The sequence below is a fragment of the Podarcis bocagei genome (genome assembly GCF_964188305.1).
Source record: "Podarcis bocagei genome assembly, chromosome: 8".
NCBI classification, from domain to species: domain Eukaryota; kingdom Metazoa; phylum Chordata; class Lepidosauria; order Squamata; family Lacertidae; genus Podarcis; species Podarcis bocagei.
Genome location: NC_138133.1, coordinates 30543610 through 30565461, shown reverse-complemented (window position 1 = coordinate 30565461; position 21852 = coordinate 30543610). Strand labels below are relative to the sequence as shown.

General features: G+C 45.9%; 3 protein-coding genes and 1 pseudogene across 6 annotated transcripts in view; all 4 read right to left on the bottom strand.

Annotated features, from left to right (window-relative positions):
• Positions 1-724: 724 nt before the first annotated feature.
• On the bottom strand, positions 725-21726 carry LOC308593770 (NXPE family member 3-like). Of its 2 annotated transcripts, none has more exons than XM_081206431.1 (6): positions 21676-21726; positions 7028-7139; positions 4513-5237; positions 3703-3776; positions 3397-3609; positions 725-3183 (listed from the first exon to the last, which is right to left on the bottom strand). In XM_081206431.1, coding segments are annotated over exons 1-6 (1662 nt in total). In that variant the 5' UTR covers positions 21678-21726; the 3' UTR covers positions 725-2647. The 2 variants fall into 2 exon arrangements, with proteins under 2 accessions (XP_081062557.1, XP_081062556.1); XM_081206430.1 differs by lacking the exon at positions 21676-21726 and adding an exon at positions 8151-8236.
• On the bottom strand, positions 8327-17082 carry LOC308593857 (NXPE family member 3-like). Its single transcript, XM_081206624.1, has 4 exons — positions 16979-17082; positions 11928-12039; positions 8456-9990; positions 8327-8363 (listed from the first exon to the last, which is right to left on the bottom strand). The coding sequence occupies exons 2-3, from the start codon at positions 11994-11996 to the stop codon at positions 9262-9264; spliced, it is 798 nt and encodes a 265-aa protein (XP_081062750.1). The 5' UTR covers positions 11997-12039; positions 16979-17082; the 3' UTR covers positions 8327-8363; positions 8456-9261.
• The window catches only part of LOC308593773 (NXPE family member 3-like), a 71709-nt gene continuing 70114 nt past the window's right edge, over positions 20258-21852 (bottom strand). Inside the window, exon 7 of one of the 2 annotated variants that reach the window (XM_081206438.1) lies at positions 20258-20639. The gene's annotated coding sequence lies outside the window, so the exon portion shown is untranslated. Of the gene's footprint in view, positions 20640-21216; positions 21306-21852 lie in introns of those variants that run through there. The other variant, XM_081206437.1, reaches the window with a different exon arrangement.
• On the bottom strand, positions 20635-21600 carry LOC308593881 (NXPE family member 3 pseudogene; annotated as a pseudogene). Its single transcript has one exon. The product of its transcript is annotated as an NXPE family member 3 pseudogene (transcript).

Genomic DNA, 21852 nt, shown 5'->3' with positions numbered 1-21852 from the left:
AATCAGTAAATCTTTATAGGTTCCCCAGTCATGCTCCATATTTATCTTTTTTAATTGTCATAGCCTCCAATGGCGACAACCACCAGCGTATTTTCTGTTCCAAAATGTCCTTATATTTTGCCCATACTGAATATCACGATCTTCTTACCACATGATTCATGAACTCTCTGTGAACTCTCACCTCACCATAGTATAGGTATGCATGCCACCCGAATCTGTTGTTTAAATCTTCTAAGTCTAGCAGATCTGTATTTTTCAAAATTATCCATTCTTTGATCCAAGAAAGGAATGCAGCTTCGTAATACAATTCCAAATTTGGCAGCGTGAAACTGCCTCTTTCTTTAATATCAGCTAATAGCTTGAAATTAATTCTATGCCTTTTCCCCTGCCAAATAAACTGTAAAATGTCTTTCTGCCAGATCTTAAAGTGTCCTGATCCCCCAATTACTGGGATGGCTTGGAACAGAAATAGTATTTTTTGCAACATACTCATTTTTATTATGGAAATCCTTCCCCAGAATGATAATTTTAGTCTGTCCCAGATTTCCAAATTCCTTTTAGTCTTTTTCCATACCGTGGTGTAATTCTCTTTGAACAAATTAATATTTTTATCTGATATCCAAATTCCTAGAGATATATATAGATACAGATACAGATATATCGATATATGAAATCTTTATTAAACATTTCACAAAATTATACAACAATATACTGTATTACAATTTATATCTCATCCCATATAACAAAAAATTAAAAAGAATACAAGAAATTTTAAAAAGACCTAAAGTAGACTTCTGAATGTTCTCTAAAAAGCTAAATTACACTTCTTATATTTTTACACAGTGTCATATTATTATATTATTTTCATAAAACCTTTTGATAAAGAAATCAAAAAGAAAAATTAAAATTAAATAGAAACATTAAATTTACATATATTATCTGTACATTGCAAGACTCATTCAAGATCTGCCAGGAGGTTTTTGCTATCAGAGTAATTTTTCAGATATTCCTTGAATATAATCCATTCTTGATTTACTTTTTTGCATTGAATACCCTCTTACCCTCCCTGTCATTTTTGCCGTTCACAGATATTCTAATAGTTTAACTTGCCATTCTGATTTTGTAGGTATAGTTTCATTTTTCCAATACATTGCAATTAAAATTCAGAAGTGGCTTAGTCATGCTGGCCACATGACCAGGAAGCTGTACGCCAGCTCCCTTGGCCAATAAAGCGAGATGAGCGCCACAACCCCAGAGTCGGCCACTCTGGACCTAATGGTCAGGGGTCCCTTTACCTTTAAAATGGGAATGGTTTGAGATAAAAATATCATTTTTGGTAGAACATTCACCTTAACTGCTGATATCCTATCTCAAAGGAAGAGGTGAAGTTTGCTCCAAATTTTTCTTAATTTCATTCCATGATTTTGTATAGTTTTCTTGATACAAGTCTATGCATTTAGCAGATAACCAAATTCCTAGGTATTTTACTTTGTTCTTGATCTCTAGATCCATGCTATCTTATAAATCTTTCTTCTCCTCTAAGCTCATGTTCTTAACCAACAAATTAGTTTTTTTAAATAGTTTGATCTAAATCCTGCTTGTTTGCCAAGTTCATTGATTAATTCTTTTGCTGTGAGGATACTATCTTTGGGGTTTCAGTTATTATTATCAGATCATCCGCATATGTTCTTACCTTATATGTTTTTTCTCCTAGTTTAATTCCTTTTATTTTTTCTTCTTCTCTTAATTTTTCCATTAAGATTTCTAGCACCATAATGAACAACAGGGGTGACAAGGGGCAGCCTTGCCATGTACCTTTTCTAATCTCTGTATTTTCTGTGGTAATGCCGTTAATAATCAATATTGCTTTTTGGTTTGTATAGACCCACTAATTTTATCATCAGGCCAGTGTTGTTTTGTAGTTCAATTTTGTCTTGTTCCCTCATATTCAAGGTTAGATTACTGCAATGCATTATATGTAGGGCTGCCTTTGAAGATGGTTTGGAAACTTCAGCTGGTGCAGAATTCAGCAGTCAGGTTGCTCACCGGAGCAAGACGGTCTGAGCACCAGTCCAACTGCATTGGCTACGATTAGTTTCCGGGCCCAATTCAAAGTGCTGCTTCTGAGTACACATAGAAGGGATTGTGCTGTGTGTGATTTCCTTGTTCTTCCGGAGTTGACTCTTCCGGAGTTGTGGTCAGCAGCACCACACCTTGTATGTTCCCATCTGACACCCACTGCAACTTGGTTGCTGAGAAGTTGCTCTCGCCACCAAACTCCCCCCTGAACATGTCAAGGTGCTCTCAGGAGGGCCTTCTCGGTAGTGGCACCTGCCCTGTGGAACGCCCTCCCAGCAGACGTCAAGGCAATAAACAACTATTTTACTTTTAAAAGACAACTGAAGGCGGCCCTGTTTAGGGAAGTTTTTAATGTCTGACGCTGTATTGTTTTTAATATTCAGTTGGAAGCCACCCAGAGTGGACGGGGAAACCAGAGTGGCTGGGTATAAACAAATAAATAAATTAACGACTATTATTATTATTATTATTATTATTATTATTATTATTATTATTATTATTATCCCTCATCATTGTGGAATTTTCCATGTGCTCTATTTCTGCTGTACCAAGACTTCTCCATTCTGAGTCACTTCCCTGGACAGACATAGGAGAGGAAGGCATTGACCTCATTCTGGACAATGACCCTGCCAGGATGGATGTTATCAGGCAGGTAGTGGCAGGAGGTCATGGCCCAGGCATCAACAATGGCCACTTTCATGCCAGCAAACATGGCACGAAGGATGTTGTCCAGCTGCAGGGAGAGCCAGTCACTGCCATAGACAGACTTGTATCCTGTGTTGGCTGACTTGATGACAACGGTGGTCTGGGGGCTGCGGGCCAGGAGCTGAGCCACAGCCTGCCGAATGCCATGCACCCGCCGCACATATACATCCACTGGGAAGGTGGTGAAATGGGCCCAGAGCGTGAAAACTACCACCATGTCCGGGCCCCCACCAAGTGCATCCAGCTCATTGGCCAAGTAGTGCATGTCAGCCATCTTGGACTTTGTGGTGCGCAGCGGAATGCCGTGGGCACGCCACATCAGCACAAGGCCCTGTGCTGGCTCCACAGCCAGCAGTGGGCCAGACTGATAGGTCACGTGAAGGTCTATCTGCTTGACTGCTGCACAGAGAAAGAGAAAGACAGAGTGCGTGAGAGACTCAAGAGTTAGAGTCCCAAATGGACAGCTCCACACTCCAGTCATCCATCAAAGGTTCTCATGTGCTCTGATCCATGATTTGCATACTCAACCGTACCTTTCTTATACATCTATTCCCACACCAGGACACGTGTCCTCCCAGACAATGCCCTTTCCACATCCAGATAGTGACTTACATGGAATGAAGGCCAGCAGGAATTCCCACCACTGGCGTAGTGTGGAGTCTCCAATCATATGGACTATCTTGCCTCGCAAGCAGCCGAGTGCCAAGTCAGAAGTAGGGAAGATCCGGCTAGAACATCCCAAGGAAACCCACACATCCTTGTAGTAGAAACCTGAAGGGTTGGTGAGGGCAAGGCCTGGATGGCATGGGAGCGGTGGGGAGGTGGCTACAGGAACACAAGGCAAGGGATGGTCACAATGCCATTCTCAAAAATATAAACACAGAGCCAACTGACTTCCCACCATCTATTTCCACTCACCAACAGCCAGCTGGTGGCTAGGCAGCACTTGGATGATGGGCACACTCCCTGGAATGATCCGGTCTGTCGCAGCTCTGTGTGAACAGAGAGGAATGAAGAACAGGGCAACTTGAGCTGCATCACTGCTGAAGTGTGAGTTTCTTCTTTGAAGCTCATCACTTTGAGGGAGTCCAGGAGGTGTTATAGCACATCTGAGCAATGCTACAGTGGGTTGTGTTGCTTACTGGTCACACTAGCACACCTTCTACAGGCAATCTCTCAATCTGTGTTTAATTTGATTTAATTCAGTTCTGGTGCTATTGCTTTTCTCAGTGTGTTGGATTTGGGCCCAAAGTCCCTAGACAACATTTCCCACAAATGTGATGTGGAGTATGGTGGTGTTTAAGGGCTTCTGTTGGGGCCAAGATTTGATTTTGATGCTGCGTTATTTTTGCTCTTTTTGTAATTACTTTGTATTCTGCTGTTAGATCCTATTATGCATTAGAAGAGGGTTGTTTGATATCATGGAATATTATTCAATGAAATGGTTTCATGACCATCACTTACATTTGGTTATATGTTGCACTAAGGAGTGCCAGCATGCGAATGATAGTGATGTATGTCTTCCTGGGAATGCTAGGAATTGTAGTTTAGCAACAGGTGGAATGCCAAAGGTTCCCTACATGGTGTGAAAGCTACTTCTAGAATATGTACTTCCAGGAAGGCCCTAGAAAATATCCCATGGTTCCAATAAGAAATCCTGGCATTGCATCGCTATCACCACGCCATAAGCTTACCTTCCCCATTCCTAGCCATCTCCAAAGCACTCACCCACTAAGGAAGACTTTCTCTGCTGAGGTGAGCACATTTTTGTAGATCCCAGCAGAGTGGTACACAAGGTCATTGCAGGCGTGATGCTGAGGCCTGGCACAAAACCAGTGCTCCCCAGTGCCAGGATCCACGTACTGGCAGGTTGGGCCTGAGACTGGATGCACGTTGCATTCAGTCACTTCTTCTTTGCTCCCCTGGCCTGGGTCCACAAAGTAGCCCCAGAAGGCGACTGTGGAGGGGTGGGAGTCACGGATGCGCCGAAGGAGGGACACAGTCTCACTGGAGTGGATGAGACGCACAGACACCTGCGCCGCACCTGCCCACAGAAGCGGGAAAATAAGTGTGTAGGTGCCATTCTTGTGGTCCTCCACTGTCCCTGCCACGCTCGCCTTCAGCTCTAGGGAATGCAATTTGGCCCTCAAGAAGTCTCCGCCATAGTGCTTAGGCTGCCCACTCTGGTCCCGGGCCTCCAGCGACACCAGTAGCATGTTACCCACTGTGTAGTTGCTCTGGGACTGCAAGAGTCGGTAGTGGCTCTTCTCAGCACTGGTGGAGGAAGCAAAGGCTACAGCATCCTCAGCTGGAGCTGGCCAATGGATCAGCTGGAGCAGCGCCTGCAGTTCTGGAGACTCCATAAAGGGATCCGGGAGTGACTTGGCACCCACAGGGGAAGGAGGCACGAGTTTGTCTCTGAAGTGGTCAAAGGATAGGAATCGGTAGATCATCTGGGGAGTCAAAATAATAATAATAAAAAAGAAATGGGGTGAGGCTTGGGGGGGAATACAAGGACTATGGCCACATCTGCGCCTGTGAGAGCCAACTCCGCGGAGCCGAGGTCCCTTCAGCCCCCCCAATAAAATATTTGAGAGAGCCAGGACCCCACAATGTTGATGGACATTACCATTCAAGTAGTGTGTGTGACACATCTTGTGAGCAATTATTTTTGGTGGGGCTTACTTGGCCCCCATTCCAATATTTTATTCTGCCCGGCACCCAGTCTACGCCATATATTTAAAGCATACCCAAAAAAGAATATTGGGGGCTTTAGCAATAAGTCTACAACTCTTCAGCAGGTTAGGAGCCTGGTAGTAATGCTGCTGGGAAAGCTCCATTTCTATAGGGGAAGGGACTTCAGAAGACCACCCAGTCCAGCCACTTGCCCAAAGAAAGGACCCCACACACCTCAGACCATAGGACTGGGCGCCCACAAAGTCAGTCAAAAAAGCCAGCAGGTGACAATGCCACAGCCTTCGAGAGAGAAGCAGTTCAGCTCCGCCCTGGCTACAGATAGGAGGAAGAAGAAGAGTTGTTGCCGGGCGTGCAACGTCACATGCACACCCACAATCCTGAGGTCAAGATGGCACCCCTGTCTCAGGCATGATCTGAAGTCAGGAACAGTGCTGCAGGAATTTCCTCCAGAAATTTTTGAACTGGGAAGTCCCCCTACTGTATGCCAATTTGGGTAATTTGCATCATAAAGTGTTTCACTTTCACAGGCAGGGGTGGGGGTGGAAATCTAATGCCTTGGAGAGTTGTCTAATTTAGCACGTTTCTGTTCTATGTAGTAAAGAAAACTAAAAAGTCTGAATCTGCCAAGCGTGCCTAATACTGTATTACTTAAATACAATATCATAGTAATATCATTGGCCTCCACTCATAGTTACTAATGAAAGTATGAAATGGGGACAGGGATGACCAAATATCAAAGCAATAGAATAGTTTTAGTATCGGGAAAAGATCCACTTCATATTTCAAGACAGGGCACCCTTCTGTGCGGTGACAATTTGCCAGCAAAACACCTGCCACAACCACCAGCATAAATGTGTAATAGGCAGTCCCTGGAGAGGTTGTGGTTGTGAGGCTGGATGGGATTCCTGCTTTCTTTGGGAAAACCTATATGAGTTTGTTTGTGGGTTTTATATTGTAATTTTGTTTTGTGAACTGCCCTGAGATCTATGGATGAGGGACGGTATACAAATTTTGATGATGATGATAAGTTATGTACAAGTCATATAGGGTGTTTTTCTAAGTTCCAAAGCAGTGAACAGGAATGGAGAGTCCCTCATGCAATAGCCCAGTTGATAAAGCATGAGTCTCTTAAGGTCAGGGCTGTGTGTCTGAGCCCCAGATTGGATGCACGATTTCTGCACTGCAGGGGTTGGGGCTGGATTATCCTTGTTGTCTCTCCCAACTCTACAATTCTATGCTTCTATGTTCCCGGCTCTTGTTAAGACTTTCAAGAAGGGACCCCAATTGCATGTCTAATAATAAATCCCATTTCTCCTAAACACACACACACTTCATAGGGGAGAATGGGCACAGGAAAAATACTGTGATCGGTCACAAGCACGGAACTGCACAAAAATAACCCCCCTGAAAGAACATTTCCACTCAAAATTTATTATCTAAAATTCTAAACTCTCGTTCAATTTCTTTCTTTCTTTTTTTAAAAAGAGAATCTTTGGAGAACACTTTACTCACAGAGGTAGATTTATAAATGACCCCGTGAACTCACCCCCACTGTGAATATTAGTCCAAGACAGAGAAGTGGAGCTGGTCTGAGACCACAAGGAGCCATCACCATCCGCCCCACCTGCCTTTCCTTTCTCCTTCCTGTATGATTTTCCCTGTTGAACAAGATAACAAAAGATACATGGTATTAGCAAAATTGGACTTTCACCTAGAAAGTAAGCACACCTATGAGGCAAAGTACAACACAGCAGGGCAGCAGAGGAAGTCAGTTGATTATGTCTCCTTGAGGCACATCTATTGAGGCTCTGCGGGCCCACGAAGTGAATCTGTTGCAGCAAGGTTACTCACAGGGCTCGTAAGGACTCAGAACATCTCCTTCCTGCCAAAAAATTCACTAAGAATGGGAGATGGGGTCAGCTCAAGAGACTTTGCTACCTGAAGTGAACAAGAAAATGCGCTGTGGCCCCCACCCCCCAGGGGCAAGAATTGTGGTTTGTTAAGAGGGCTGGATTAGAGGATGGTTAGGGAGTAGCCTCGGGAACCAAATGCAGCCCTCCCAGCCTCTCTATCAGGGCTCAGGCTGTGGGAAATTGCAGCCAAACATAACTATGCATGAGTGCTAGTTGGTGCATGAAGGGGATGACAACGGTGGTCTGGGGGCTGCGGGCCAGGAGCTGAGCCACAGCCTGCCGAATGCCATGCACCCGCCGCACATATACATCCACGGGCAAGGTGGTGAAATGGGCCCCCAGCGTGAAAACTACCACCATGTCCAGGCCCCCACCAAGTGCATACAGCTCATTGGCCAAGTAGTGCATGTCAGCCATCTTGGACTTTGTGGTGCGTAGCAGAATGCCGTGGGCACGCCACCTCAGCACAAGGCCCTGTGCTGGCTCCACAGCTAGCAGTGGGCCAGACTGATAGGTCACGTGAAGGTCTATGCGCTTGACTGCTACACAGAGAAAGAGAAAGACAGAGTGTGTGAGAGACTCAAGAGTTAGAGTCCCAAATGGACAGCTCCACACTCCAGTCATCCTTCAAAGGTTCTCATGTGCTCTGATCCATGATTTGCATACTCAACCATACCTTTCTTATACATCGATCCCCACACCAGGACACCTGTCCCCCCCAGACAATGCCCTTTCCACATCCAGATAGTGACTTACATGGAATGAAGGCCAGCAGGAATTCCCACCACTGGTGTAGTGTGGAGTCTCCAATCATATGGACTATCTTGCTTCGCAAGCAGCTGAGTGCCAAGTCAGAAGTAGAGAAGGTCTGGCTAGAACATCCCAAGGAAACCCACACATCCTTGTAGTAGAAACCTGAAGGGTTGGTGAGGGCAAGTCCTGGATGGCATGGGAGCGGTGGGGAGGTGGCTAAAGGAACACAGGCAAGGGATGGTCACAATGCCATTCTCAAAAATATAAACACAGAGCCAATTGACTTCCCACCCTCTATTTCCACTCACCAGCAGCCAGCTGGTGGCTAGGCAGCACTTGGATGATGGGCACACTCCCTGGAATAATCCGGTCTGTCGCAGCTCTGTGTGAACAGAGAGGAATGAAGAACAGGGCAACTTGAGCTGCATCACGGCTGAAGTGTGAGTCTCTTCTTTGAAGTTCATCACTTTGAGGGAGACCAGGAGGTATTATAGCACATCTGAGCAATGCTATAGTGGGTTGTGTTGCTTACTGGTCACACTAGCACACCTTCTACAGGCAATCTCTCAATCTGTGTTTAATTCAATTTAATTCAGTTCTGGTGCTATTGCTTTTCTCAATGTGCTGGATTGAGGCCCAAAGTCCCCAGACAATAATTTCCACAAATGTGATGTGGAGTATGGTGGTGTTTAAGGGCTTCTGTTGGGGCCAAGATTTGATTTTGGTGCTGCGTTATTTTTGCTCTTTTTGTAATTACTTTGTATTCTGCTGTTAGATCCTATTATGCATTAGAAGAGCGTTGTTTAATGTCATGGAATATTATTCAATGAAATGGTTTCATGAACATCACTTACATTTGGTTACTTTTTGCACTAAGGAGTGCCAGCATGCGAATAATAGTGATGTATGTCTTCCTGGGAATGCTAGGAATTGTAGTTTAGCAACAGCTGGAATGCCAAAGGTTCCCTACATGGTGTGAAAGCTACTTCTAGAATATGTACTTCCAGGAAGGCCCTAGAAAAAATCCTATGGTTCCCATAAGAAATCCTGGCGTTGCATCGCTATCACCACGCCATAAGCTTACCTTCCCCATTCCTAGCCATCTCCAAAGCACTCACCCACTAAGGAAGACTTTCTCTGCTGAGGAGAGCACATTTTTGTAGATCCCAGCAGAGTGGTACACAAGGTCATTGCAGGAGTGATGCTGGGGCCTGGCACAAAACCAGTGCTCCCCAGTGCCAGGATCCACGTACTGGCAGGTTGGGCCTGAGACTGGATGCACGTTGCATTCAGTCACATCTTCTTTGCTCCCCTGGCCTGGGTCCACAAAGTAGCCCCTGAAGGTGACTGTGGAGGGGTGGGAGTCACGGATGCGCCAAAGGAGGGCCACAGTCTCACTGGAGTGGATGAGACGCACAGACACCTGCGCCGCACCTGCCCACAGAAGCGGGAAAGTAAGTGTGTAGGTGCCATTCTTGTGGTCCTCCACTGTCCCTGCCACGCTCGCCTTCAGCTCTGGGGAATGCAATTTGGCCCTCAAGAAGTCTCCGCCGTAGTGCTTTGGCTGCCCACTCTGGTCCCTTGCCTCCAGCGACACCAGGAGCATGTTACCCACTGTGTAGTTGCTCTGGGACTGCAAGAGCCAGTAGTGGCTCTTCTCAGCACTGGTGGAGGAAGCAAAGGCTGCAGCATCCTCAGGTGGAGCTGGCCAATGGATCAGCTGGAGCAGCGCCTGCAGTTCTGGAGACTCTGTTAAAGGAGTTGGGCCTGGCTTGGCACCCACAGGGGAAGGAGGCACGAGTTTGTCTCGGAAGTGGTCAAAGGATAGGAATCGGTAGATCATCTGGGGAGTCAAAATAATAATAATAAAAAAGAAATGGGGTGAGGCTTGGGGGGGAATACAAGGACTATGGCCACATCTGCGCCTGTGAGAGCCAACTCCGCGGAGCCGAGGTCCCTTCAGCTCCCCCAATAAAATATTTGAGAGAGCCAGGACCCCACAATGTTGATGGACATTACCATTCAAGTAGTGTGTGTGACACCTCTTGTGAGCAATTATTTTTGGTGGGGCTTACTTGGCCCCCATTCCAATATTTTATTCTGCCCGGCACCCAGTCATATATTTAAAGCATACCCAAAAAAGAATATTGGGGGCTTTAGCAATAAGTCTACAACTCTTCAGCAGGTTAGGAGCCTGGTAGTAATGCTGCTGGGAAAGCTCCATTTCTATAGGGGAAGGGACTTCAGAAGACCACCCAGTCCAGCCACTTGCCCAAAGAAAGGACCCCACACACCTCAGACCATAGGACTGGGCGCCCACAAAGTCAGTCAAAAAAGCCAGCAGGTGACAATGCCACAGCCTTCGAGAGAGAAGCAGTTCAGCTCCGCCCTGGCTGCAGATAGGAGGAGGAAGAAGAGTTGTTGCCGGGCGTGCAACGTCACATGCACACCCACAATCCTGAGGTCAAGATGGCACCCCTGTCTCAGGCATGATCTGAAGTCAGGAACAGTGCTGCAGGAATTTCCTCCAGAAATTTTTGAACTGGGAAGTCCCCCTACTGTATGCCAATTTGGGTAATTTGCATCATAAAGTGTTTCACTTTCACAGGCAGGGGTGGGGGTGGAAATCTAATGCCTTGGAGAGTTGTCTAATTTAGCACGTTTCTGTTCTATGTAGTAAAGAAAACTAAAAAGTCTGAATCTGCCAAGCGTGCCTAATACTGTATTACTTAAATACAATATCATAGTAATATCATTGGCCTCCACTCATAGTTACTAATGAAAGTATGAAATGGGGACAGGGATGACCAAATATCAAAGCAATAGAATAGTTTTAGTATTGGGAAAAGATCCACTTCATATTTCAAGACAGGGCACCCTTCTGTGCGGTGACAATTTGCCAGCAAAACACCTGCCACAGCCACCAGCATAAATGTGTAATAGACAGTCCCTGGAGAGGTTGTGGTTGTGAGGCTGGATGGGATTCCTGCTTTCTTTGGGAAAACCTATATGAGTTTGTTTGTGGGTTTTATATTGTAATTTTGTTTTGTGAACTGCCCTGAGATCTATGGATGAGGGACGGTATACAAATTTTGATGATGATGATGATAAGTTATCTACAAGTCATACAGGGTGTTTTTCTAAGTTCCAAAGCAGTGAACAGGAATGGAGAGTCCCTCATGCAATAGCCCAGTTGATAAAGCATGAGTCTCTTAAGGTCAGGGCTGTGTGTCTGAGCCCCAGATTGGATGCACGATTTCTGCACTGCAGGGGTTGGGGCTGGATTATCCTTGTTGTCTCTCCCAACTCTACAATTCTATGGTTCTATGTTCCCGGCTCTTGTTGAGACTTTCAAGAAGGGACCCCAATTGCACATATGACCCACACCAGAAGGCAAGAAATGGCTAATGGACAATGAGGGACAGGCCCCACAACTGTAACGCCCAACTATTGGCTCACCCTGTCGGAGCACTGAAAACATCTCAGCCCTACCATTGCTCTTCACCTACATGCCTTTCACTCACATGTCTAATAATAAATCCCATTTCTCCTAAACACACACACACTTCATAGGGGAGAATGGGCACAGGAAAAATACTGTGATCGGTCACAAGCACGGAACTGCACAAAAATAACCCCCCTGAAAGAACATTTCCTCTCAAAATTTATCTAAAATTCTGAACTCTCATATTCAATTTCTTTCTTCTTTTTTACAAAAGAGAATCTTTGGAGAACACTTTACTCACCGAGGTAGATTTATAACTGACCCTCTGTACTCACCCCTGCTGTGAATATTAGTCCAAGACAGAAAAGTGGAGCTCGTCTGAGACCACAAGGAGCCATCACCATCCACCCCACCTGCCTTTTCTTTCTCCTTCCTATATGACTTTCCCTGTTGACCAAGATAATAAAATACACATTTTATGAGCAAAATTGCATTCTCACCTTGAAAGTGAACACCGCTATGAGGCAAAATATACAAGATGAGGACAGCAGAGGAAGTCAGTGGATTATGCCTCCTAGAAGCACAGCTATTGAGGCTCTGCTGGCCCATGAAGTGAATCTGTTGCAGCAAGGCTACTCACAGGGCTCGTAAGGACTCAGAATCTCTCCTTCCTGCCCAAAGAGTCATGAAGTAGGGAAGATGGGGTCAGTTCCAGAGACTTTGCTGCCTGAGGTGAACAAGAAAATGTGCCCACCCAATTGGGGCCAGGAATTGTGGCTTGTTAAGAGGGCTGGGTTAGAGGATGGATAGGAAGTAGTCTCAGGGGCCAGATGCAGCCCTTCCAGCCTATCTATTATGGTTCAGGCTGTGGGAAATTGCAGCCACACATAACTATGCATGAGTGCTAGTTAGTGCATGAAGGGGTTAAGACAATAGAGCTAGATTCCTAGACTCATCTAGGTCACGCCCACTCTTCTCTGATGAGGGAGGAAGTGAAGCTGTTTCTTTCTGTTCCCTTTCTTTCTCTGCATCCTGTAACTGACCAAGGAAGATGCGTCAAAACAAGCTGCAAGTTTAGAGCATGCCTTTGAAACTATCTTTCTGTATCTTCTACTCAAGAGTATTCTGTCTGTGTTCTCCTTGGTGCTGCTTGGATAAATATATGACTGGGATCTTTGGAACATTTTGTAAGTGAATAATTTTAAACGTACTTAACAGTGTGTTGTCTGTTCATTGCAAGAGGGTTAGAAAGAGAGGAACACTGGTGGTAAGAACTCTAGAGTGTTAGTGAAGAGTTGTGAAAAACAGAAAAATAAATCTATTGTTCAATGCATCTTGAAACAAGATGGAACCAAAATCTTTTCACCTGAGAATATTTGTCAAGAACTTGCTCCTTATTACTCTTCTATATATACCTCTATGCATCTAAAAGACACTAATATAGTGTCTAAACATACTAAACATTTCTTTAGTTTCAAATGATGATAGAGAATCCCTCATTAGGATTGAAATTGAAATTGTCCTTAAGAATTTAAAATTTAACAAAGTACTGGGCCTAGAAAGTTTCACATCTGGGTTCTGTAAAAACTTTAAAGATTGGATGATGCTGTGTTAGCTCAGTCAGTAAAGCACAAAAGGCTTAATCTCAGGGTTTGAGTCTCACATTGGGCAACAGGTTCCTGCATTGCAGAGGTTTGGATTAGATGACCCTCATGGTCCCTTCCAACTCTACAATTTTATGATCCTATTATCAACTTCTTCCTTATATAGCGTGGCCATTTTAATTATCTTTAACATGGTGCATCTTTATCTTAAAACTTGATACTAAAATTTGGACCATATCAAAATCCTTTTAAAGACTATTCAAGGTTAGAATCATTCTGTCCAATCTTCCTTATCAATCAAGACTACAAAATGTTTACCTTTATATTTGTCAATAGAATCAAACACTTCCTTCATAAATTAGTTGCCCTCAAACTGATTTTGTTTCCTGCAGAAATATCACAGATCCAATTCTAATATCATTAAGTGTTATAGAATTCTGTAGGGGTTCAGCATCCCCTCTTACAATCATGAGTATTTTGAAGGCCTTTGACTGTTTCGAGTGGGATTACTTGTTGGTACTATTGAAAATGTTGCAATTTTGCCCTAAATTTGGAAGAAAAAAAATTCAGAAGCTATGGCTATGATCAGAATCAATAATTTAGAGTTAACATCTGTGTTTGGTTGGGAGTAAAACAAGGCTGCCCTTTGTCCACTTTTATTTTGGTGTTAGAAACTTTAGCAATTTGAGAGGCTCCAGATATTATTGGAGTAGAAATAAAGAAGCAACTGTATAGGCTCTCACTAAATGCCGATTACATGCTAATCATGACACCTGAGCCAGTGATAACCTCAAGGGGCCGAATCCATGAGCTTTGGTCTAGTCTTGGGCTCACAGCTTAATTTTTACAAATCCAAAGCCATGACTCTTAAAGTGGTATAAGAGTATTTTAAATACATAGTGTGGGTGTGATCTATATCTCTCATGACCTAGCGCTTCTCCATATGTGTTTTACAGCCGATAAAAAAGCCTCAGTTGGATGTGCTGGTCACACAGATGGCTGCACCTGGGAGAGACCCCAGTCCCAAGATTTGCTTTGAGTTGTTTTGCCTCTTCCCTCGTTATGCAGGTTGCAAACCTGGATGGAAGATACTGGCAGATTCCCTGTAACCTGTTGGTGCTGTATTTGCTGGGTTGGCTATGTGGATGTTTTAGCTCACAATGAGATGCAATGCCCACTGCATGGTGGGCTGAGAAGGAAAATATAGCTATAATTGATATTACTTGCTTTCTATCCACCCACAGAGTGGCCTTTTTAAAATAGCACTGGCAGCTAAGAAAACAGCAGATAAAGGTTTTGAATAGTGCAGCAGGTTATTTGTACAGGTCTAATAACATTTTACTCTGAATTTTATTTAATAACCTCCAGGCTTTATAAGTTAGGCTTTGTGGTGTGTTCTAAAGGCTAATGGCAAAGTCCAATAAAAATGATTAGAGTAAAAATTTAATTGTTCAGAACTGACAGATTGAAGGTGCAGATTAAGGGGGATCAGGGCCTCACACCCACACCCATGCCAACCTATTATTCTGGCTTCCATCCAAGCAACTCCAGCAGCCTCAGGGAGGTTCAAACAAAAGCTACTGAAGAATGGTTTAGATATTTGTTTAGGTATTTGTTTAGGGTGTGATATGTGTGGAATGGCAGTCAAATGAAAATCATCTGATCAGCTAGGTGTAACACAGGGGAAAAAAGAATAGAGCTGGGCTGCTGGTCAAGAAGGTCGTGCAGATAGCGCCACAATTATTTCCTCCCAGGTTTTGTGGGCTATTAAAACCAAAATCAGGGACACAGGTGGCACTGTGGTCTAAACCACAGAGCCTAGGGCTTGCCGATCAGAAGTTGGCAGTTTGAATCCCCACAACGGGGGTGAGCCCTTGTTGCTCGGTTCCTGCTCCTACCAACCTAGCAGTTCAAAAGCACGTCAAGTGCAAGTAGATAAATAGCTACCGCTCCGGCGGGAAGGTAAACGGCGTTTCCGTGTGCTGCTCTGGTTCACCAGAAGCGGCTTAGTCATGCTGGCCACATGACGCGGAAGCTGTCTGCGGACAAATGCCAGCTCCCTTGGCCTACAGAGCGAGATGAGCTCCCCAACCCCAGAGTCGTCCGTGACTGGACCTAAGGTCAGGGGTGCCTTTACCTTTTAAAACCAAAATCGGTCTGGGTGAGGAAGGGCTGGTTCCAGACTTCAGAGGGGCCCCAGCATTGTGCCACCCATCGCCCATCAACACACGTACACCCAATGCACCTTCGCCTGTGAGAAAAAAATCAGCCAGGAGAGGATAATCTGAGCTGGGGGAAAATGAGTGGAGAGCAAAGAATTAAGCAGCCTACCTCACCTCACCCCACCATGCCTCCCTTTGTTCTTAATTGCATCTTATCTAAGTCATTTGGGTTTAGCAAGCTTGGGGAAGGAAGGTTTACAGAACACCTCACTTTGCTGATTCATTGTCCAAACCCCACAAGGCAATAGAAAAGGAGGCTCCCAGCCACAGCCTCGCCAAAGAGAGAGCAATGAGGTTGAAGAATTGTAGATAGACAGGTAAAGCCAAGGCTTCCACACCCTGCTCTTGGGGGAGTTGGACTCATGAATCTTCAAGGGTATTGCGGGGGGACTATGCTGAGGCAGCTATGAAATAAGTTCTCCTTTACATCCAGCTCTCAGGAGTTCCAGAAAGTATCCCCCCACTTTTTGAGGCATGGGACAAGCAGAAGTGTGGACAAACCCTTTGAAAAGAAAGAAGCGCCACAGGCAGTAATAATTTATGAGGAATGGCATCCGCTGAGAAGAAGCTAGCAAGAGCCAGCAGGAAGGGAAGGGAAGGTCCAGCTCCAGACAGGGGTGAGGAGGCAGAAGAGAAGCAAGTCTTGTAGCTCTCTGGTCCCGGAGAAGATTAGCAAAAACATACACACACACACACACACACACACACACACACACACACACACACACAACCTGCATAAGTGTTAGCTGTGTCATTAAGTAGTATGTGTATCTGTTGCAGGTCATTTTCCCATGGCAATTTTGTCCCAAGAAAACAACAGTTTTAAGGATGCAGGGGGTTGCTTCCCATTTTTGTCCCCCTTGGCAACAAGGTCTGCAAGTCTTCAACAAGTTAGAGAGACATGAGAGGAGAGGAAGTAGAGAGAGATTGGGGGTGAGGAGCAAGGGAAAGAGAAGGGAAAGAGCAACAAGATTCAGAATCAGACAAGAATTCTGCAGCAAGCACATTGGCCCCAAAGGAATTGGATGAAGAAATTTCTGCCTCCTTTGGGAGACCCTAAAAGCCCCAGTCGAAGGACTACCAGGGAGAGGTGGATTAAACAAAAATTGCAAGTTCTCTTCTGCCCCCTATAAGTCAAGCCTTTAGTGAATTTATGTTTATTTCCTGATAAAGGGAGCCACCCAAACAACCAGGAATTAACTCTTCAAAAGCAAAAGACTGTTTGAAAACCTGTTCTCTGAGAAAGGGCTGTAATGCTGCTGAAAAAGCTGGATTTCTACAGGGGAAGGGAACTCAAAAAACCATTCATCTCAACCACTTGCCCAAGGAAAGGACACCCCCACCCCCCAGGATCTGAATCCAGGGCCAGTGGGCAGGAAATTTATCCAGAAATTATTGAATTGGGAAAGCTCCCTATGCTCCTGAAAGAACCCAACATTTGCCTTCAAAATTTATCATAAATTATAACATATCAGTTCTTTCTTTGTTTCTTTTTTCAAAGATCTATAGACAGCACATGAATTCATTGAGGTAGATTTATAACTGACTTCCTGGACTCACCCTTGCTGTGAATATTAGTCCAAGACAGAGAAGAGGAGCTGGTCTGACACCCCAAGAAGCCTTTGGCATCTGTCCTATCTGTCTTTGCTTCCTCCCTCTTGCATGACTTTCCCGTAAATAGATATACAAAACAGGTACTTCAATCTGTGGGGCAAAACACACAAGAGCAGGGCAGGGGAGGAAGTCAGTGAACTAAGCCTCCTGGAGGCACAGCTACTAAGGCTTATCTGGGACATTAAGTGAATCTGCTGCAGCCAGGCTACTCACAGGGCTCATAACATGGGCGTAGCCAGGATTTTTGTTGGCGGGGCAGGCTTTTGCTAGGGGGGCCAGAACCTCAGATTTGTATTGATTTAGGGGGGCAGCTGCCCCCCCAGCTATGCCCATGGCTTATAAGGACTGAGAATCTCCCCTTCATGCCAAACAATTCATGAAGCAAGGGGACAGGCTCAGCCCAAGACACTCTGCTATCTGAGGTGAACCACAAAATGCCCGGCCAGGAATTGCCATTTGTTTAGGGGGGTGGGTTAGAGCAGTGTTTCTCAACCTTTTTCTGTGGCCCCCTTCCGACTTTGTTTCCTTCTTGTGCCCCCGCTCCCCGTCTTACCAGTAAAAAGGTAGCTATTTAAATGTTTTGTTTGTAAGTAGAACATGTTTTATTTATAATTGTTATAATTTATACAAAATACAATTACATAGCAATTTATACTTTAAGTATTTCTTGATCAATGTGACCCTTGCACTTGATGACCAGAAACAAGCTTTTTAAAATATCCGGTTGTGTTGCTGTGAGAGATAACCGAAGATCACCTCTTATGTTAACAAGATTCCGCGTTAGGCTGTGTAACTCTTGCATGCATGCAGCAACATACCTCCTTTCGTAGTAATGCTTGCACAAAGAAACAGCAGCCCCTCATACTAATGCTGCTGCAGCCATGCACCATGACATACAAGATGCGGACATCTTGGTGCGTGCAGCGGTGGGGTGCGAAAGTTGGAGGGAGAAGCGGAAGCGACATTGCCGCAGAGTGTGCATGGCAATCCATCCACTGGGAAGCTCGGTCATTTCTCTGTTTTCTATTTTCTTCACTTTTCTGTTTTCTTTTCTCAGTCACTTCTCTGTTTTCTTCACTTCTCACTTCCTTCTGTGTTGTGGCGTAGCGTGGGTTGTCAGCACCCGGGGCAAGGCAAGTAATTTGCGCCCCCTAACCCGTGGATTTGTGCCCCCTAACCTTAACCCCCAGATGTTGCGCCCGGTGCGGCCGGCCCCCCCTGCACCCCCACGCTACGCCACTGCTTCTGTGGCCCCTAGTCTTGTGCCGTGACCCCCCCCATTTATGCAATTTTCACCTATGGCCTCCTTGGAATATCCTGGGGGGGGGGGGCAGGGGACCATATGGTCCCCGATTGGGAAACAATGGGTTAAAGCACTGATAGGAAATATCAGTCTCAGGGACCACATGCAGCCCTCCCAGCCTGTCGGGACTCAGGCCACTCCTCTCCAGTTCTGCTTTGATGGACTGAAATGTTTCTTTGGATGAAGAGAATGTACTGTGGTGGTGAGAGAGTGCTTCCCTGCCCCCACAAAACACACTACCTCTTTCAATTCAGCAGTATGTCCCCTCTCTTGCCTTTGCACCATGGTTTACTTTTTGGAGACAGAAGCTGCTCTTTTGCAAACCTGGGAGCCTGCCTGTCAGGAGACAGCTATTACTAGTCTCCAGTAGTACTGTATTCTCGTAATGTACATTCTAAATGGTTTTTGCTCCAAGTTTATTGTTACAATCCACCATGGCAAAGTGAACAAATTAAGTATGAGCTCAAAAGCAAAATAATGAACAAATAATATTTATTACTTCAATTCCATTTTCTATGTAAAACACTCAATACACACATACAACATTAGAATCATGGCCACATTAAAAAAATAAAAGCTAGATAATCAAATGCTTTTGTGTTCAACAGAAGGCACTTTCAAATTGTAGGCAAATGATTTACATTTCACACAATGAGAAACTTTGCTTTGGTGTATGTGTGCTTGAATGCTGTGCCCGTATGTGCCTGTATGTGTAAACACGTATACTCTGTAGTGCTGACACAACAAAATTTAGCACACTTCATCTGTAGTGAGCAATTACTGCATGTTATGGATGCAAACCTGAAGTCTCCCCTACATTCATGTTCCCTAGTCAATACTAACAAAGTCAGGTAAGTAGCCACCAGGGCTTTCCTCTTACGTTCAAACACAGTGCTTATTGGAGGGTGGAAGAACAAATCTCTGGAGCTGTTTCAGGCTACAATCCTATAGCCCTCTAAGCTGGAGGAATGTCCAACTGAACTTGACCGGACATGCTTCTGATTACACATAGAAACAATTGAGACATACCTGGGTTCTCTTGAACTCTTGGCAAGGAGCTGTATCAGTGCATCCAAAGCCAGGAGAGACCATGGACCGGAAACTCAAGAAGCTTATTTTCATCTCCTTTAGCACTCTACCAGAAGTGGCTTGTGAAGTGTGCCGATAGAAGGGTGGGCTCCTAGGTATTCTGCACCGTTGGCAGGGGTCAACCTAAGCAGCCCCTAAGTTTGCCCTTGGGTGTGTGTGATTTCTGTTTTGCCAGAATTGACTTCCTGTCACTGCCCCCATTCAGTGCTCACTGCAGCTGCCCCCCCCCCCCCGCTGGAGAAAGTGCTCTAGCCACCCCCTTGCACATGCTAAGGTGCCTAGCAGCAATGACAGCATTGTAAGGGACCAGGCAGACAAGTGGGCACTGAGCTCGCTGGACAATTACAGCACCACAGTCAGCTAAGCATGTTTGCAAGTGTGAGGAGGCGGCTGGCAGTTTCCCCACACCCTTGAGCTCATGCATTGGCAGGCTTACCTGGTGGTGATTCATTACAGAGCTGCTGCTGCTCCCACTAGGGAAACCAGCTTGCAAGGGGGAGGCTGTCCAAACCCTTTGTGTAACTGAGCTTCCCTGGCAGAGGCAGCTGTTGGGCTCTCCAGTCCATTACAGTGCTGCTGCTGCTGCCACCAGCAGCAAAGCATATGCCCACGCTGCCCAGGGCGGGTGCACTCCCGAGGGGGGCAGGGCACAGAGGGTGCCCTCCCAGGCATGGGATAGCTGCTCAGGTGCACATTTGGTGCACCGCGTGCCTGCGACTCCCAAGCCTCCCCCAGCTGTCAAAATGAAGGGGGGGAATGACCCCAGCAAAGCAGTGCAGCTCTCTCACTTCCCCAATGTTTTGGGTTAGGCTTGGGAGTCGCGGGCGGGCGGCGCGCCAAATGTCACCCCCCACAGCGAAGACACCTAGGATGGTCCGCCATCACCACACACCCTTCCTCCACCCCTGGCTGCCACACAAGCCTTCTCACATAAGAACACAGTTTGGGCTGGGCCTCATTCCCATCAACAGTGAAGGTCTCAAGTGCAAATGTGGTCCAGTAGAGGGACACAGCCCTGTAGATTCATCTCAGAGAAGGATGGACCCATTTCATCTCACCTTAAGCAGCAGCCCTTTTTCTGCAGGAAGAAGCCCCAGATGATCACGTCCTATTATTCCATGCTGTAAAATTCCCACCCACCCAAAACAGGTCTTGGCAAGTTCTTTCATAAGAAAGCCATCATCTTCCTCCATATCTTCAGAGAGACAGAAAGGTCTGCGGGATTTGAAGAATGACAAAAGGGTGTCCCACCCTCATTGGAAACTCTCTAGAGATCCCCTCTTCCTTGTGGAAGTTTTTCCATGTGCTCTGCAGAAATAGAGTGCCAGGTCTGCTCCATTCTGAGTCACTTTCCTGGGCAGACATAGGAGAGGAAGGAGTTGACCTCATTCTGCACAACGACCTTGCCAGGATGAATATCTTCAGGCAGGTAGTGGCAGGAGGTCATGGCCCAGGCATCAACAATGGCCACTTTCATGCCTGCAAACATGGCACGAAGGATGTTGTCCAGCTGCAGGGAGAGCCAGTCACTGCCATAGACAGACTTGTATCCTGTGTTGGCTGACTTGATGACAACGGTGGTCTGGGGGCTGCGGGCCAGGAGCTGAGCCACAGCCTGCCGAATGCCGTGCACCCGCCGCACATATACATCCACTGGGAAGGTGGTGAAATGGGCCCAGAGCGTGAAAACTACCACCATGTCCGGGCCCCCACCAAGTGCATTCAGTTCATTGGCCAAGTAGTGTATGTCAGCCATCTTGGATTTCCCAGTGCGCAGTGGAACGCCATGGGAACGCCACCTCAGCACAAGGCCCTGTGCTGGCTCCACGGCCAGCAGCGGGCCAGACCTATAGGTCACATGAAGGTCTATGTGCTTGACTGCTATACAGAGAAAAAGAAAGACAGAGTGTGTGAGAGACTCAGGAGTTAGAGTCCCAAATGGACAGCTCCACACTCCAGTCATCCTTCAAAGGTTCTCATGTGCTCTTATCCATGATTTGCATACCCTTACACATGTGCAACAGTGAGGGAGTAGCTTCCCTCACTGTTCTCCTAGCCCAAACATTCATTCTTAGTTCTCTGCCAAAGCCAACCATCCCAGCCAACACAATTCTTACCACTTCCCACACCAACCTCTGTTTCCTTCATTCTGGTTCTGAAGCTCAACCGTACCTTTCTTATACATCTATCCCCACACCAGGACACCTCTCCCCCAAAACAATGCCCTTTCCACATCCAGACAGTGACTTACATGGAATGAAGGCCAGCAGGAATTCCCACCACTGGCGTAGTGTGGAGTCTCCAATCATATGGACTATCTTGCCTCGCAAGCAGCCGAGTGCCAAGCCAGAAGTAGGGAAGGTCCGGCTAGAACATCCCAAGGAAACCCACACATCCTTGTAGTAGAAACCTGAAGGGTTGGTGAGGG

Excerpts from the sequence above, each read along its gene's own strand:
- LOC308593857 (XM_081206624.1), bottom strand. The coding sequence starts at position 11,996 with ATGGTGATGGCTCCTTGTGGTCTCAGACGAGCTCCACTTTTCTGTCTT. Across the intron at positions 9,991-11,927 it reads GACTAATATTCACAGCAGGG|ATGATCTACCGATTCCTATC; the intron begins GTGAGTACAGAG and ends TTGACTCCCCAG.
- LOC308593770 (XM_081206431.1), bottom strand. Across the intron at positions 3,777-4,512 it reads GAGAAAGTCTTCCTTAGTGG|AGCTGCGACAGACCGGATCA; the intron begins GTGAGTGCTTTG and ends CTGTTCACACAG. Across the intron at positions 3,184-3,396 it reads CCTGCTGGCCTTCATTCCAT|CAGTCAAGCAGATAGACCTT; the intron begins GTAAGTCACTAT and ends TTCTCTGTGCAG.